The 17,967-nt window shown below is 42.6% G+C and overlaps 2 protein-coding genes across 9 annotated transcripts in view; one reads left to right on the top strand and one right to left on the bottom strand.

Annotated features, from left to right (window-relative positions):
* LOC118214031 (B-cell CLL/lymphoma 9 protein-like) overlaps positions 1-2,499 on the top strand; it is a 58,766-nt gene extending 56,267 nt beyond the window's left edge. For all 7 annotated transcript variants that reach the window (XM_035393420.1, XM_035393424.1, XM_035393422.1 and 4 more), the window contains one exon: positions 245-2,499. In XM_035393420.1, the coding sequence (XP_035249311.1) occupies positions 245-1,251 (1,007 nt within the window). In that variant the 3' untranslated portion in view covers positions 1,252-2,499. The remainder of the gene's footprint in view (positions 1-244) is intronic.
* Positions 2,500-7,303: 4,804 nt separating this feature from the next.
* gja5a (gap junction protein, alpha 5a) lies at positions 7,304-16,683 on the bottom strand. 2 transcript variants are annotated; one of them, XM_035393429.1, is made up of 2 exons: positions 16,417-16,683; positions 7,304-8,521 (listed from the first exon to the last, which is right to left on the bottom strand). In XM_035393429.1, exon 2 carries the CDS (start codon positions 8,488-8,490, stop codon positions 7,399-7,401), a length of 1,092 nt encoding a protein of 363 aa, XP_035249320.1. In that variant the 5' UTR covers positions 8,491-8,521; positions 16,417-16,683; the 3' UTR covers positions 7,304-7,398. The 2 variants fall into 2 exon arrangements, with proteins under 2 accessions (XP_035249320.1, XP_035249319.1); XM_035393428.1 differs by lacking the exon at positions 16,417-16,683 and adding an exon at positions 11,682-11,829.
* Positions 16,684-17,967: the final 1,284 nt, after the last annotated feature.

Below are 17,967 nucleotides of genomic sequence, written 5' to 3'. Positions count from 1 at the left end.
GCCCTGTTTGACACCAGTGCTTTAGAACTACATACCAGCTCACTACAAATTTACTTTATATTAAACAGAATATTTGCATTATAAGCACACTGCAACATGATTATTTGGTATTTTGGCATCTCTTTCTGTGGAACAAAGGCTTGCTGTTTTTGCTAATGGTAGCAGAACTGAAATTAAAAAGCTCCCTGGTGTTCCTTCCTGGGTGTGCTCTATAAATTGTCCTGTCTTTTTCTGCCCCCTGCAGGTATGGGAGGGAATCACCACCCTGGACACCCCCGCATGACAGGGCTGAACCCAGCCCTCAGCCCCATGGGCATGAACAGCATGGGACAGCCTCTGTCCCACGCCATGCCCGTCCAGCTGCCCTCGCCCAACCCCATGGGGTCCCCCATGATGCCCCACGGCATGATGATACCCCCCGGTTCCCAGGACCCCGGAATGGCCGGCCACCAGATGATGCCCCAGGGGCGCATGGGGTTCCCCCAGAGGCAGCAGGGCTTCCCTCATGGGCAATCGCCCCCCCAGCAGGTCCCCTTCCCCCACAATGGCCCAGGGCCCCAAGGGGGGTTCCCCCATGGCATGGGGTACCCCGGGGAGGGGGTTCCGATGGGCCGGCTGGGCAGCGGAGAGCCGGGCGGGCCTGAACCGTTCAGCAACATGCCCGCTGTGTTCAGCGACAGCGACCTGCACGAGGTGATCCGGCCCGGAGCCTCGGGCATTCCCGAGTTCGACCTGTCCCGGATCATCCCGTCCGAAAAGCCCAGCCAGACCCTGTCCTACTTCCCCCGGGGAGAAGCCTCTGGAGGCAAGCCCCCGCATCCCTCTGGGCCCCCGGGCTTCCTCCAGATGCAGGGCATGATGGGAGAGGGCAACCCCAGGATGGGGCTCCCCATGCCGGGCCCCGGGCACATGGGCCCCCAGGACATGCCCATGGGTAACCAGGGGCCACACGGCATGCGACCGCAGGGCTTCATGCCCCAGGGCATGATGGGACCTCAGCACCGGATGTTGTCGCCGGGGCAACACGGCATGATGGGCGGGCCCGGGATGATGCAGGGCAAGGAGAGGGGCCCGCTGTACAGCCACCCGGGGCCCCTGGGCTCGCCCAACATGATGATGTCGCTGCACGGGATGGGCGGCCCCCAGCAGACTATGATGATGCCGCCCCAGATGAGGCCCCGCGGTTTGGCGGGGGATGTGGGCATGGGCTTCAACCCTGGATCCGCAAACCCAGGGAACCTGATGTTCTGAGCTGCTAAACAAAATGAGACAGAAATGCAAAATTACAAAGTACACAAAGACGAGCATTAAGTGGAAAGTACAGAAATACTGGGAGGAATATTAGACTCTCCGAAACGCCCTGTGTGCACTGCAACCTGGGTCTGACCCACAGTCTGGATGTATACAGAACAAATAAGGTTCTTTTTCAGAACATCTTTGGGTTATTTCATTTCAGAAACTCCAGAAGGAATGGGATAAATCTACATAATTCGTTCAGAACTAGAATATTTTTGATCAATTTTCTTCATACTCTGGAGCTGACTTTAAAAAACATGAATATTGAAATAAAGGATTGCTTCAAGGGGCACAGTCCCCAGGTCTTTTCATTTTCTTTATTTTTTAAAGAAAGGATTAATCAAAAGGCAGAAATCTTGAAAAAAATGAAATGGCAGTCTTCATTTTGTCACAATTTGCACCATTTCTGATGTATGTTTGCATCTCGGTCTGTTCCCTCCAGAAATAAAAACTCTTTGTATTTGTGTACTTTGTGTAATTGTATTGTAAAAGGGATTTTAGCAGTGGCTGTTCTTTTGGTTTTCCATCTTCATTTTGGAGTGAGGGGAGGAGTGTGTTTACTATGGATGAGCTCCATTTTGTTTTTTTTTCTTCCTTTGTTGCTCCAGTGTGTAACACACCAAACTATGACCTCATACAGATAATAGTATTATCAAAAAAAGCACAAAAATTGATTAACTAAAGGAAGAAATGTGTCTTTGCTCTTGTATTCTAGAGAAAAACACTATGGATCCATTAAATGGCAGTGGGATTCTGGTACACACCATTGTGTGTTCACTGGCTTGGTTGTTTAATTTTCTTTTGAGGGGACGAGGGCTTACAGGGTGTCGGTCAGTTTTCCATATCTATTAGACAGCCAGCTGTGTTTCCAGGTTCAAAAATGTTTGGTTTGTTTGGACAACAAATATTACTATTTGTCTTTTATTATTTTCATATTTTACTGTGTATCATACTCAAGTCTGCTCCCCAGGTGTGCAACGCGACCAAACGTGGTCTGGATTTCGAGGTCAAATCTCAAATCTTTTTATAAAAAGCAAAAAGGTGACACAAAAACTAAAAACAAAGGAGAATAATGGTTGTTTTGTTATCTCCCTCCCCCTCCTGTGTAAACTTGTCATGTGTAACTCCATTGACTTTGGTACAGAACCACTTCCCAGGGCTGTGCTGTTGGAAGGCAAATAAAATATATTGTTTGGTATAAAGCGCCCGTGCACCAATGTTCTTCCTTCCTGTGCACCAGCCACTGTGCCCTGGCACTACTGCACACCTGGCACTGTTGTACACCTGGCACTACTGCAAACCTGGCTCTGTGGTACCCCTGCCACTACTGCACACCTGGCACTGTTGTACACCTGGCACTACTGCAAACCTGGCTCTGTGGTACCCCTGCCACTACTGCACACCTGGTACTGTGGTACACCTGGCACTACTGCACACCTGGCACTGTTGTACACCTGGCGCTACTGCACACCTGGCACTATTGTACACCTGGCTCTGTGATGCATCTGGCACTACTGCACAGCTGGCACTACTGCATGCTTGACTCTCCTGCCTTACCTGGGGGAACTGTATGTTGTTGGAAAAATCAGTAATCAGCTTGTAATCAGTAATCCCCTAGTAGGTATTTCTCTTTTAGTATGTCTGATATACTGATAGTGATTAATCAATGTTCCTGGTCTTCCTTCTCCCATTGAATATTCCCCTAAGCCCTTAGCATGCATTTTCCTTTAGCAAGCCCCAGACCAGAGGAATGTGCACAAAAATGGGTTCTCTCCACAAATTCAAAATCCATGCTTTTCTGTTGGGTAATTTCTGTGGGGCCGATAGTTCACTAATAATTAAATTGTATCATCTGGGTAGGCTGGAAATGTATCATCGAATTCCGGCCTTAGTTGGGTAGCGATAGAATAGAAATTAATTTAGAAATAAAGCAATGCCTCCCCCTTGTGGAGACACCAGCAATCTCAAAGTTGCAGTGATTTGGAATTCAAGAGGAATCATTAACTTTGTCCTCAATATGTAGGAACTTTAAATATTCCAAAGTAGCAGTAAAGCATAATACTGTGTATGTGTAGTGTCTTGGCCAGAGAATAGGACACTTTGGGAAGATTATGTATGAGGAAGGAGTGGCATTTTCTGTTCTCCGGTCCGGTGGCTGTCCCCAACCGCTTCCAATGTTTGCCAGTAGGGGGGAGAGGGGAGTTTCAGGGGCCTTGTAGGTTTGGTGTTGTTTTCATGGTCATTGGTTGGCATTAATGTATTTGTTTTCAGCGGAATGTGATTGTTTCACATGAAATTGGCGACCTTTAAAATAACACCCCTTGATGCTGAGTGTAGTGAACTGCCTAAGAAGAGAGGTTTTGGAACCAGAGAGCCAGCAATCCCACAGTTTTCCATTTCATTGCTCTGTTGTATTTACAAGGAAAGGCTACAGTCAATAAATCACAAAGTCAATCAATCAAAAAGTAAGCAATTCTGAAGCTGGAACCAAATAAGACATATTTTAGATTTCCCATTCTCTGTATATTTGGGTTTACTCCAGAGTAAGTTCCCTTTATGCCATAGCAGTAAATTAGGAATTACATTAATACTAAAAATTGAGTATTTGTATTATACACTGTATATAAATTAGGTTAACAGAATGTACTGAAGAAAATCTAAAAATTAGTGCTTTAGTTCTATTAACCTAATTTATTTACAGTGTATAATACAAATAATTCATTTGTAGTATTAATGTAACCCCTATTCCACTGCTTATATGTAGGGAACTAAGCACACAGTTTGTTGAACACAGTTTGTTAAATCTGTTTTTAGATGTGTTTACAGTTCTTCCATCAAACTGTGTGATTGGTTCCCTACAGATAAGAGCTGGACGGGTTGATTCATATCACAGCCCCAGCCACATTATATTGTTGGCTTCATTAAATCAGTAAAACCCCAGAAATATTTAGTAGCCTTCTTTCTAATGTTAAAAAAATAAAAATAAAATGCGCGTTACTTGGCTATGATTTTTCCCTTTAAGGAGTGAGGCAGGCCCTACTGTCATTCTTACCTGCCCCTTAGACCCCCATTCTCCCTCAGGTCTGAACATGCCATTGCTGTTTAGTTATGAGATCAACTCACACACTGTTCCGATATAATAAAAATAAAAATAAAAAGCCAGGGATCAAAATCTGATGGAGGAGAAGAAAATCTAAAGGATTTCAAACGATTATATTCACAGTGAATTTTCTGCTGACATACTGGCAAGGTAAAATAACACCAAAACCATTCCCACCTAGTGCCTGGAGCTTTTCTGCCTTTCCCAAGCACAGCCTATGCTCTCACGAGAACTTGCTCATAAGGCTTTAATTCAGATGACATTTTTTTTCCAGTGGTGACCAAGATTCCTTGCATTCCTTTTACAGTACACCGATCATATATTTCAAATCTATTGTGTTTCATTACTTCTACAGTCTAATTTTAGTTTTGTTTATGATGTATGTTTCCTTCTTTTCCCAGTGTATATTTAATTTATTTTATAATATATGTTTCATTATTTCTTTATTCAGTTTCATGTTTATACCTGCTTAGCTTCAGCCCTAACCAAGCCCAGCTCTGCTTGGCTTCAGTCACCAGGCAGTTAGCAGGAACCTGGCTGCTGGAATGCCTCACACTTCTGATTGTTTAGGGTGCTTCTACTATCACACACATGCACACACTCACACATTTTAAGGATATTTCTACGATACTGCAATTACTTTTATATCTTAAATATGCACTATAATGAACAAGGTGGAACGTTTTCCAGTAAAGGAATTTAAGATTTATTTAACTGAACCTTGAGCAATAGTACTGTCAAATGATAAGAAGGGGTAGGAGGTATATCAGAAATATGAATAACTCAAGGAGCCATACTTCACTGTGCAGAAATTGACAGATCTTTATTGCGGTAAGCATTGTGGTTTTTCCTTTTTAGCTTTAAGCCATGACAGATTGTTTATATAGTAACAGATATCTGCATAAACCGATCTGCAACAATGCCTTTCTCTGTAATCAGTTTATAAAACTGATACAAAAACTAACAAACAATTTAAAAACATCCACACATTTGTGCAATGTAATATTAGAATTGAGCAGATTCATGTAAAAATAAAAAAACAACCTAGTGTCAATTAGAAAAGAAAAGATTTGGAAGATTTTAAAGAGAAATGTTATCAACATGTGGCAATGGATGATACAACCTGTGCCATATGAAAATCCAAATGTGCTTGCATCTGAGGTGCAAAGTGATTTATATACTATTGTCTGCATAGCCCCCTAACCCTTCGAACTTAAAATCATTTATCAATGTATCCTTATGAGGGAAAAGTTTAGTAGAACAAATGCACTTAGAGCATTTGGATACAGTCACCTAGCACACAGTCATATGTCTTTTCAAGTTGGAGGCAGGATATGATACTATACTTGTTTAATGAGCAATCAAACATCCATATTCAACAGTTAACCAGTTTGGCTGCATTCTTCTTGCTTTTGGCTGACAATCATATGCTTATAAAAACATTGAAACAATAGATATGTACTTTAATTGTTTTACAAAAAACTGCCTAAGGCTTGGTACTATTTTGTATAATTTACTGTCGGCTAAACCAACAGAATTCAATTGTACTTTACTTCCTATGTGCTGACTGACTTATTCTTTCTTCATTATTCACACACACGCACACACAGACACATGCACACGCACACACATACAATTTTGGTCAGAAGGTTTGCAACAACCATACTGGTCAGGAATTGCACGTGGAAGTCGGTAAGTCTCATTTCAGATTTAGTGCTGTTTATGAGAGAAGCTACAGTGGAATAACAGTGCTTTAGTTCTGGCTCTGAAGGAATGACTCATTTTGTGTTTCTCATGACTTCAGTTCAGAAAACCCTCAAGTATCTTGTGATTTAAAAACAGAACAACCGGGGATGAATGACGTTGTGCTATTGCAGTTAATAGCTGTGCTTTGAGATATATTTATATAAGATATATTTTTGTTTGTGTGATATGAACCTCAACACAATAACAGCTGCAGGGGCTCTTTTCTAGGACGGGGCTATTGGAGACGCGTTGCCATTTAACCCCTGGGTGCCCTTTTCACATTGTTTTCCATGCTTTGCTTCTGACAGCTCGTGGTGACAGGCTTAGACAAATCAGTGTGTCCCAGGCAGCCCAACTTTCCGGCCAGACCGCAAGTCTTATTCATAGCATTGCCATTCATAGTGTCATAGGACGTGGTCTTCTGACATGCCACAGCCTCCAGCAAAGTGGCTTAACACTGGGTGGAGATACGTAATGGTTACAGTCACTGATACCAGGGTGTCAAACACTTGTTACATTGGATGAGTGAGGGGGATAAATATAGAGCTGTTCAGCAGCTGGTTTGTGCCTGTTGAGGGATGTGATGTGTTGTTCTTACAATGTGAAAATAAATGTAAGTTAGGAGAAACTATCCCAAACAACTTAAACCCCTAGGTCTCAGTGGTAAAAGATCAGCATTTGTCCTCCAGCTCAAAGATTTTAGTGCTAAGAAAAGAACCAACTTGAAAGACAATCTGGCATTTCAAGGCTCTAAGGTAATATAATATAATGCAGTGCCATGAAGTGATACAAACAATTGGTTCACTCTCACATCAAACAAGTAATTTTCACACAGTTTTAAACTAATATTCTCAGTCTCTTTTTTTGTGTAGACATCTGAAAGTGTACAACAGCACAGCCTGTTTCACAGTGTCCCCATTCTCAGCACACAGTGAGCACCTGCTCAAGGGGTATCAGAACTAAAGTGCACTCCGACACAGGGCAAGAGAACCTCAGTCAACACCTTGTAGGGCCTTGAATCACAGCCTCTCTCGCTCTCTCTCTCTTGCTCTCTGTGTCTAGCTGGGTTTTCTTTATTCTATCCCAGCCAGATTCTCATTTCCTTTTTCTCTATCTCTCTCCCCTTTCCACTTCCCCCCCTCTCTCTCTCCCCCTCACTCCCTCTATATTGCCCCCCTCCATCTTTCTTTACCTCCCTTCCTCCATACCTCCCGCCCTCTCTCTTTTTTCTCTTTTCCCTAAACCAGGTTCTGGGCCTACACGGCCAGGTCGTCGGGCCGCACACGGCTGCTGGAGCCGCTGGTCTTGCTGAGCCGGCGCTTGTCTTTGAGGAATGTGGCGTGGAGCAGCGGAGCTGGAGTCTCTGCCCCCTCCACAGAGCTCATCTCCAGGAAGTCCTCCCCCTCCAGGTTGCCGTGGCTGTGGCGGCGTTCGGTCGCCAGGTTGGCAGAGTTCTGCTGGTGGGCCATCCTGTTGTTGAAGGGGTGGCAGTTGGGGTGGGTGTGAGCGGGTGGCGGTGCCAGGCACTGACTGAAGTCAGGGGGCGGAGTGCAGGAGGTGTGGGGTGGCGCACTGGTCTCTGGGGAAACTTGCACCACCATAGAGGGTGTGCTGTCCAGGGCGTGGGAGGCAGCATAGGCCCTCAGGCACTTTTTGGACTGTTTCCAGGCCAGGTGGTAGAGTTCCACTACGCTCAGGAAGAGCGACACTCCCGCCACTGCCAGCATGAAGACGATGAAGACGTTCTTCTCAGTGGGGCGGGACATGTAGCAGTTGACCCGGTTTGGACAGGGCCAGGCCTCGCAGAGGTAGAGAGAGTTGAGGAAGATCCCGTAAATCATGTACTGCACCACGATGAAGGTCACCTCCATGACGGTGCGGATCAGGATGCTGAGCACGTACGTCTTCAGCAGCGCCCCCTTCAGGCGAATCTTTCCCCAGGGCTCAGCCTTCCCAGCCTCCCTCTCTTCCAGGTAGCCCTTCTCCTCAGCCCCGCCCCCTTCCCCACCCTGCTCCTGCTCCCTCTGGCGCCGCTTGTCCTCCATGCGGACCGTGTGCATGGCGTGGCCCATGTAGATGAGGGAGGGGGTGGAGACGAACACGATCTGCAGGACCCAGTAGCGGATGTGGGCGATGGGGAAGGCCTTGTCGTAGCACACGTTGACGCAGCCAGGCTGCTTGGTGTCACACATGAAGTCCGACTGCTCATCGCCCCAGGAGGACTCCGCCGCCGTGCCCAGGACCAGGATACGGAAGATGAAGAGGACGGTCAGCCAGACCTTGCCCACCGAAGTCGAGTGCTCCTGCACCTCTTCAAGGAAGTTTCCCAGGAGACTCCAATCACCCATCACTGCTCACGCCTTCCTCTGAAGAACAAGCCTGCGGAAAGAGAGAAGGAACCGGGGCAACAAGAGGTTTGGTAACCCTTTATATTAATATCATATTCATTTATTATGAATTATTGACATGTATAAATGTTACTACCTGCTTCGCACTGCCAATTATTAGTCTCAGTATTAAAGACATTCATTCACCCACACCTTTATGGTCAGAAAATATAAAGGAAAAGCTCAAAAATAAAATTGCAAATGAAGTGAAACTTGGATGTAGAGCATAAGTGGTCCTGTTACTCTCCACTTCAGTACTCCATGAAATAAGTATCACGGAAATAATTATGCTGATTTTAAATGACCAGTGCGCACTGCCCTGCTCTTCAGAATTGATTTCATAAAGGAAGTAAAGTAAATTTGAGATTATTCTGCATATTTAATCAATTTTAGGTTTCATCAGCCATTAACACATGGGTCCAATGAAATACAGATAACTGGAAAGTACCAAACTTCCAAAAAGACGGAACAGAGCACGTCATCAAATACTAATGGACGGATATGGGCACTGAGCTGTTTGCGGAGCCTATCCTGAAGTCACTTATAAAGGTGAGATCATGTAAAACTTTGGGCTCTAACTTATCTGCAGCTTACAGTAAAAACAATATAATTATAGTCACATTGCGCTGTAGTGAAAAGCCTGCCTACGGCCTTCGGAGTGTCTGTAGTGTAGGGCCTGCTTGTGTCTGGGGAGCAGTGGCTGGCATGTGAAGCAGGGTATAAATAGCCTCTTGTCTCTGTGAAGATCACGCAGCCTGGGCTCTGTGGCCTGAGATCGCAACGTTTCCCACACTGCCCCTCTCTTTTCTCACAGCGCTGCGGAGGGGTCAGCTTTCAGAGAGCGCTTAAAGTAAATATATGAAGAGACAAATACATCATGGCATTGATCTTTGCATTTCTTGGCTAGAATATATGTGGCAGAGCAGGCCATGTTAGGATTCCTGTTTATTCTATGAGTTAAGCCCCTGTAATTACCAACTATTTTAAAAGCATCTGTTAGCTGGGCAATTGGTAAAAAGCTAAGAGCTCATATTGATGTTAAATATAACTATGTGATTAGACTGTTCCTGCATAGAATTGCCCTGCTTTTCCCTTTCTCTGTCTGCTCTGGACTTTGAAATGCTACTCAAAACAAGTTGGTTTGATATTTTGGCGAGAATTATTTTAAAAAATCCATTATTCAGACTGCTTGGTGAGAAAGAAAAGGAGAAACATAAACTTGACATGTTTGTCAATCTGACAGAAGGGCACACGTGTACCCTTCTTATTGTTATTCTTCAGTTTTCATTGGTTATATCTCCAAGTTTGGAGAAAAGCACAAAAAATCAGCTGATTTACTGAAAGGGTGCATTTGCTCAGTTTGGTACATCGACATGGAAGTCCAAACATCTAATATGGCACTGAGGCATTATCCTGGTGGACAGATTCAAAGACACAGAATATCCCATTGAAGTTAAAGTCAATCATTAGGATATATAGGTAGATGTTCTGTGCCACCAAGATACTTTTTTTGTCAAGTTTTTACTGTATGCAACAACATGACTGTTATGAGCCATCAAGTTCCAACATTTGCACCAAACTATCGTAAAACCTTTTTGGAAACACCTCTATTAGAAAGTAAATATTGTCTAATTTCCTATGATGTAGACAACATAAACCTTTCTATTACCGCGTCACTCGAATTGATAGGTAATACAGGAAGTGTTTTAAGTATTTCAGTTTTAGTTTCTTAGTATTTACCTTTTTACCAGGAGTAATTACCCAACTATGTGTTATTCATACCATTTATCTACCTGGTAAATACTTAGTACTTGGGGTACTCTAAAAGGAAGTGTTACCAAATATTTTTCTGGAGTTCATGATTAAATTTTGGTCTGATCTGATCATAATACCAAGCTCAAATTAATTTGATTTGAAGTAGGTTTTATGGTCAAAGAAGACCAAACTTTTTTTTTGGCCAAATGCACCAGAAGGTTGGGGGGAAGGATGCTTATGTTGAAAAGGACGTCATACTTACAGTGAAATATTGGTAGTGAATCTTTGACATAATGGAGCACAATTTGTAATGACTAAAAAGGAACTTTTGTGCCACAAATGAAATGGTTAGCTGTATGGTTAGCAAATGGAACTCTGCAATTCTTCTTGGAACAACGTACTGTCTGTAGTAGTAGAATTAGACCATTTCAAAAGAACTATAAAAATAACATTGTTATTGGAGTTGTTGAAATATTTATCTTCATATAATTAATTGGCCTTCTTAACTTAAGACAGAAAACAAGAAACAGAGGGCAGGTTCAATGTCATCTTTGTCGTCAAACCATTTTAGTGCGTCCGTAATGACTAACTATTTACGCAAGTTCCCCTCTCTTGCATTTGACTACATACAGAGTTCCAAAGAACAAGAGGAGAGACGCCAAACCACTGAAGTTGAGATTAAACTCCCATCCACAGAAGCAATTAAGTATTAATACACTCCATAACATTTACTAGCATATTAAATCTTCTGATGTCTTGTAATAGTAATGGCTATTTTTAAAAAATGGTCTAGGAGAGTCCTCACTTCAGGTAGCTTTTGTTAGCCTTCCATTTAAAGTGTATTAACAACAGCACTCTAGCAGAAATGTTCTCTCTTTCCGGATCTAAGTTAGATTATATTTTAATATCCTGCTCATTTGTTTTACATGGAATGAAGTGTGTTCCTGTCATAAACGCGGGATTGTACATAGAAATGTCCAATGTGTACTTCAGATGTGGTGAGTGGTTTGCAGAAATTTGTTACGACAATCAATGATTTTTTTAAATTTTACTTTGAATGTCTTTCTTTTAAACATTTACAGCACTTGTTAACACAATATATTGTCATAATAACACAATACTATGCACTGTGTAAACATTACAGGTAAAAAGGCTCAATGAAAAAAAAAAAAAAATTTGTAACTATTATACAAAAGGTTCAGCTCAGTGTTGCCCATACCTGCTTAAATGAATCAGAAAAATAAACCACAATGTATCCCACACTCAAAGCAAGGCATCTCCCTGATTAGTATCCTTATTTCTGCTGGGTAGCACTGAGGCCAACAGGAACAGGAGTCCCCGATTCCTGACAGTAAAGCTGAAAAAGTGTATTTAGTGAAGTTGTTTGTCGTTCTTACCGGCCATGCCCAAGGATGCCTGGTCTGTCTGTGAGTCTAATCCATAGGCTGAGGTATTCCCCCTGTGCCCTCCACCCCTCACAGAGATGTGCCCTTCACTGCACACAGAGAGGATGGAAACTCTGCCTGGCTGCAGGCACTGTGCTCTTTTTCCACACGGGACAGCATGTTTGCTGCGTGTGGAGGCGGGGGGCGGGGGGCAGAGGGAGGGACAGGGGCATGGTGGGAAATGCCAAAATTAAACCATGTAAGGGTAATATAAAAATATTTAGTTGTTTAATATTTCTTCCTTCATTCTTGCATTTGGTTTAAACGCGTGATCATACTGCATGTGGGCAGTATGAGGAAAAAACCCTATGTACACACTGCCTTATGAGGTTATTCAAGTACATGATAAAGGCTGTATATAATAAACAATACAATAAATGTACTGTATTGTATGCTCGAACTACTGCACTGTACAGTGAACTAAGTTCATCTCAATATTAAGCAACTGAAAGTGGCCTCCCTTGGCTCCCTGTTTCACTGGAGTATGAAAATGAGGTAACACAATATAAAATCCGTGTCATCATGAACACGGAAAAAGGAAAATAATTCTGAAGCAACAAGACACATTGTTGTTTACCTTCAAAAATCTGTTCCAAATGGGAGTGAAAGGCCAAAGGTCACACACTACATTCAGTCGGATATGAGATACAAATATGCGCCAGACAAAGGCACTTCCTCACCAGTCAACAGAGGAAGCCACCTATTGATAGCCCTGACAGAACTTAGGCAAACAGCTCTCTAAGCCCTGAGTTTCTACCCATTTGTCCATGAATCAAATCCTTTGAGACACCACCCAGTATTTTGGTCTTTCAGTGACCAATCCCAGGTTATGTTTGCAGCTCTGGTAAATCTGATGAAAGTTACAGCTGGTCGGGACCCTTGATGTAATTTTAGTCCAGAAAACAAAGCTGCCTGCCAGTTGTGGGAACGGAGTGTTAGTTTTACAGGGGAGGGGAGGAATGGAAATATAATTTGTTTCCTGGCTTTTGGGTCACAGTCTTGTTTTTCTTTTCCTTCTTTTTCCCAAGGAAGCAATCTCAAACAATATGATTTCCTTGTGACAAGGCACTTAAAAGGAAATCACTCATGAGGTACTTTTGACCGATATGCAAAAAATGAAAGATAGAAACTGCTCAATGAACCTCAGCCTTCTGTACCCGTCTGAACCTGTTCCGGCCCCTGCACCACCACCTATACCTATCCCTGTACTCGCACCTCTACCTATACCTGTCCCTGACCTTGCACCTCAGCTATACCTGTCCCTGTTCTCGCACCTCTACCTATACCTGTATAAGCTCTGTTACTGCTGTGCTCGGAGGAAACTCTGTCCCAATCCACTGCTTTTTTGCTTGCCTTGAGAGAGAGAACAATGTTGAACAACATTAATGATGTCAGCTGAGGCTATTCAATGGCATCATCCCAATGTCATCTCAGACTATGAGGGACCCTGTCTCTGCCTAACTTTCCTTCCAGTCCAGTGTGCACTTAATAAGCAAGAAAGACAATTTGGGACCATTGGTTCCCAAAATATTGAGCCCACATTCTATTTATTGAGCGGATATATTTTCTTGAGTGTTGTATTTTAAATATAGCAAATTTAAGATATTGGCATATAGCATAGCTACACAATTACTGCCACAAGTTATGTAAGTAGATCTGTATGTGAAATGTGAAGTTTTATTTGTTAACTGATTATGACAACAATAACAGCATCGCGTGTTTTTGGTATTCTGTGCAGATATGGACCATTCTGCCTTTCAATGTAATGTAATGTAATGTAATGTCCTCCAACAATAGGGGGCAGGGGTGCTATACACATTGCCATCCATCCAGCCTTAGCTCAACCAAAACTGAATGTGCCAAGACCTGCTAAATGCTAAAGAGACCTGAAACTGCGAATCGCCCATTTCACGAGACACATCGGTTTACACTAAAGGACAGCGGGAGATAACATGCTTACTCTTCGCTCGTAGTGGAAAGTTTAATAATTTTGCCTGCCCAAAGCTACACCTATGTACTATATACATATGCATATGTTATAAACATGTGAAAGAGCTGGTCGTGCTCGGATGCCAGCAGGTTTACACTGAATCTGCCAACTGCACCCTGTTGACAAGCCTGCTGCTGTGTGGGTGCAGCTCTACAGCCTGATTATTGAGTAAAATATGTTCAGATTATTTATGACAGTGTTTCTCAGACCTTTTAACAGGTCTGATATAGGATTCATTCTGTCATACAGAATCATTGCTAGAGCACATGGCATTAACTGGTGTTGCATACGTGGGAGATAGTTTGGCTGGCATAGCTGCTCTCTCCCGATCTAGGGCAAGGCTGCTTTTGCTCAGATTAGGAGTACCGCACCATATGAGGCTCTGCCAGCCACTCCACTCTCCCAAGCTCCTCCACGCTCGCAGAACCTCGTACCATCCCTCTCCAGCATAAATATTTACACAGCCACCTCATTCGTCTTGAGCATTTTGCCCCAATGATGTTCCGGACGGACTCTGTCCCTATTTACAGTAACCAAGAGCTACCGGTCAAACTTGTCAGAACCTGGAAGTCGGGTTGGGCCCTTGTTGCGATAAAGCAGATGACCATGGCCCTGTTGTCGTGGGCATCGGGTTATATGACCCCGGTGATAAGAACCACCTGCTTCCTGATAAAAATGCCATCTGGGGCATGAAAGCTGCATGCTGGTGGTTTGCTAAGTATTGTGTTCACTTTATTAAAGGGAAATAGAGTAGTGAGGCATTGCCCAAAAATAACCATAGAGATGCGGGAACAACAGACACTGCGTAATGCTCGGGCATTTCTAAAATACCTGAAATTATATGGGACAGCAACTGTTAGGACTGAGATGCCTCCACGATGGCTGTTTAAGCACTGAACTATTTCAAAGGGCATGATCCGGGCTAATGCAGGCTCTGGAGAGAGGAAGAGGGACTAGGCCTGAATGCATGCATAGTGCATTTGTGGAGATTAGTAGCGTTCTAAAAGTACCGTGTCCAGCAGCTGTGGGTATTAGCCATATAAAGCTAGCACCCACAGATACTGAAAGCTCTCTTATACCTGCACTAAGGAAGCAATTGAACACACTTAACTAATCAGAAACACCTGTGATGCCATTTGACCCAAACATTATGATACTCTGAAATGGGGAGTCTATTTATAAAAAGTGCTGTAATTTCTACATGGTGAAACCAAAGTAAAATTGCCCTTAAATAAAAGCTGTGAATGTGCACTTTAACCACATGTGACTTGTTTAATTACTAATCTAAAAGTATGGAGTACAGCACCAAATCAATATGTCTTTGTCCCAAACATTATGGTGCTCACTGTATATCATTCTAGAAATTGACTGAGACAATGAGACTTGGCTGACTAGATACTAAAGTGCATGGTACATGGATGGATAATACAAATGGCTGTACTTGTCATTTCTTGTTTGGAAGACTTTTTGTATTACAGGCAACATTTGTAGCCAAATGGCCTGCTCGGGTCTTAAGTTATGAACTGGAATCTTCATTCATTGGCCCTTTTCATGAGAAAACGAGATTCATGAGATTGATGTTGATTGGCTACAGGTAGAATGAATTGTATTCATGTTCAACCCCTTTTCCTGAGTAACCCTGATATTTCGAAAAATAATTCCTACAAGCAGAATTTTTCAAGCTGCATTTTTAAATACTGAATTGGAAAAATCAAAACAGAATTTTTTGGTAGCCTGGTTTTTTTAAGATTTGAATTTTGGAAAGCTATATTTGTGAGATGTGAAAGCAAAACTATAAAATGTTTAACTCAAATGCAAATGTGTTTAATTTGCAGTAAAAACAATCAAATGTATTAATTTCGCAGTATAAAAATCAAATCAGTTGTATTAAAATCTTACTTAAATTTAAATCTTTGTTTAACCTTTTTTTCTTCCATACATACAATTATAATTACCTGAGTATATCAGATTACGTACCTCCCTCAGAGATTAAGCACAATGACCCTGTATTGGAACAGTTCCTTAACCTCTGCCCTTAACTACATAAAAATGGGTTTATTTATTTTCATCAATGATTATAACTGATTGCTTTTCATATTTATGCGTTTTTATATGTTTAGTTTTATGTTGTGTCTTTTTGAATATTTCAAAAAATTAATTTATTAAGTTTATCATTATTTTCTTCCTGTTTAGTCATGTTACTTGAGTGCTATCAGTAGTTGCCAGGTCTATCCAATGTATAGAAGACATACATGATATATTCATTTGAACTAATAATGAAATAAAATATTGACACTTACATTGTTTGACCTAATTTAGTAGGAAAACTGTAAAAGTACATTTCTGGCTGGTATATTTGCAAAATATGCAGATGCATAAACTAGACATCCTGCAATCCTTTAGGGGTAGTGGTGCCACAAACAATATCATCTCCACACACACCTGTTTATTACAATTTATCTATTGACATGTAGGAATACTGAATGGTGACTGTTTCACAGACTGTTTTAGCCTGAAATCCAAATAGAGAAGAGTCACCGATTCCACTGAGGATACGAAAACAGGGGAGTACCTGCTACAGTCACTGATCTCCACAGTTCTCTCCCAGCAGGAGCCCCCAAAAACATACCTGCCCTCAACATGCCCCAAAACCCCCTCCCCACCCCAGCCCTACCCCCCAAATAGAGAGGAAAATACCTGTCAGGCTGGAGCTGAGATGAGGCTCACACTGCAGCAGGGGGTCCTGTCTCAGGAACAAGGTTTAATGTGCCCACAAACTTCCAAGGAAAGACGAGAAAGTCCTTGAGTGGTGGAACGCAATGACGCTGGATAAGTGTATGCGTTGGTGTGTGTGTGTGTGTGTGTCTGTGTGTGTGTGTGTGTGTGCGTGTGTGTGTGTTTGGAGGGGGTGGTTGCTGATGTAAGCATAAGCTGCTGTTGTACACTGTTCTCAGTGTTTGGTGGTTGAGGGTATAAATGTGATCTTTGGCTGGGGACAGTGTGAGCCTTAGGGCACTCCTGCAACATTTCCTTCTCCCCATCCTCCTATTCCTTCCTCTCTCTTTCTCTCTCTCTCTCACTGTATACCTCACTTCTCCATCACGGTCAACCCCGTTAGCCTCCCTGAACTCTATTTTCGTTAGAAGAATACCTCTACACAAGAAGAGGAAGTCAGATTGTATTAGAAAACAATGGGGATTCTACTTCAGCTGCACGTTTGCAGCACTTTTAAAAAAGTTTTTCACATTTTATTAATTTTTAAAATTTTGTGTCAGTGGCCAGGCCTACCTAAATGCATGTTCCTGCATTAAGCACTCACCTGGACAAATCAACACACTCATTACCTTTTGCAGTTGTCCATCTCTATTTCCCAACTCTCCCAACTTTCCCAACATCTTTTCTGAAAGTCTGACAGTAGCATAAATCAGGCAACAAATCACAAATAGTCCTAACTGACCAGGAACTAGGACTATGCATTTGTCAACTTAACATTAACAGTGGTGTGCCAGAAATGCAATAAAGGCTAGTGTTCAAGAGTACCTGTTTGGATCATCTCTCATCTGGTCTGCTCGTCTGGCTCCACTGAGGTATTAGCAAGTAAAGGTGGAATAGCAGTGGGCACACCAAAGCTCTGGGTGTGCCTGTAGTTGTCCATCTCTCTGTGTTGGGGTCTGCTTTTATTTAGCTGGTCCTGGGAGCCAGGAGATAAATGACATGCTTATATAATGGAAATCTTTTATGCTGTCTCCCCCTTGCTGCTGGCTCTGTTGTGTTCACAAAGGCATGCATTCATACAATGCTAATTTGGTGTTGAGGGGAACTGGAGTCATATGCGAGCCCTCACCCTTTACAGTTCCCTCCTAAACCCAGAGTAGAAAAAAAAACATTCCCTGAGACCAGAACATCATCCCACAAGCTGCTGTTACTTCTGTTTCAGTCACATCAATCTGGCTCTCGCTGAATTTTCCATGGAAAATGCTCATTTTGTTTTGATTTTGATTATGGCATCAAGATGAAGGGGCATTCATTGTTCCTTACACACCCTCATGTACATGTTGTTTTAGCAGGCAGCCATCGCTCTCATAAGTTCATGTTTATAATACAGCAATTACTGTATTTTTCAAAGCAACATACATGCTTCTGGCAAACCACTGATTATTGCAGTATTCCCAATACCAAAATACAAGTCATTTTAAATAATAGAACTGCTCCCTTGCGTACGTCGGAGTCTGTCTTCCTGCTCCCCTG

Source organism: Anguilla anguilla, chromosome 15 (genome assembly GCF_013347855.1).
Source record: "Anguilla anguilla isolate fAngAng1 chromosome 15, fAngAng1.pri, whole genome shotgun sequence".
NCBI classification, from domain to species: domain Eukaryota; kingdom Metazoa; phylum Chordata; class Actinopteri; order Anguilliformes; family Anguillidae; genus Anguilla; species Anguilla anguilla.
The sequence above is the reverse complement of the archived record's forward strand: the minus strand, read 5'-3'. Positions and strand labels throughout refer to the sequence as shown.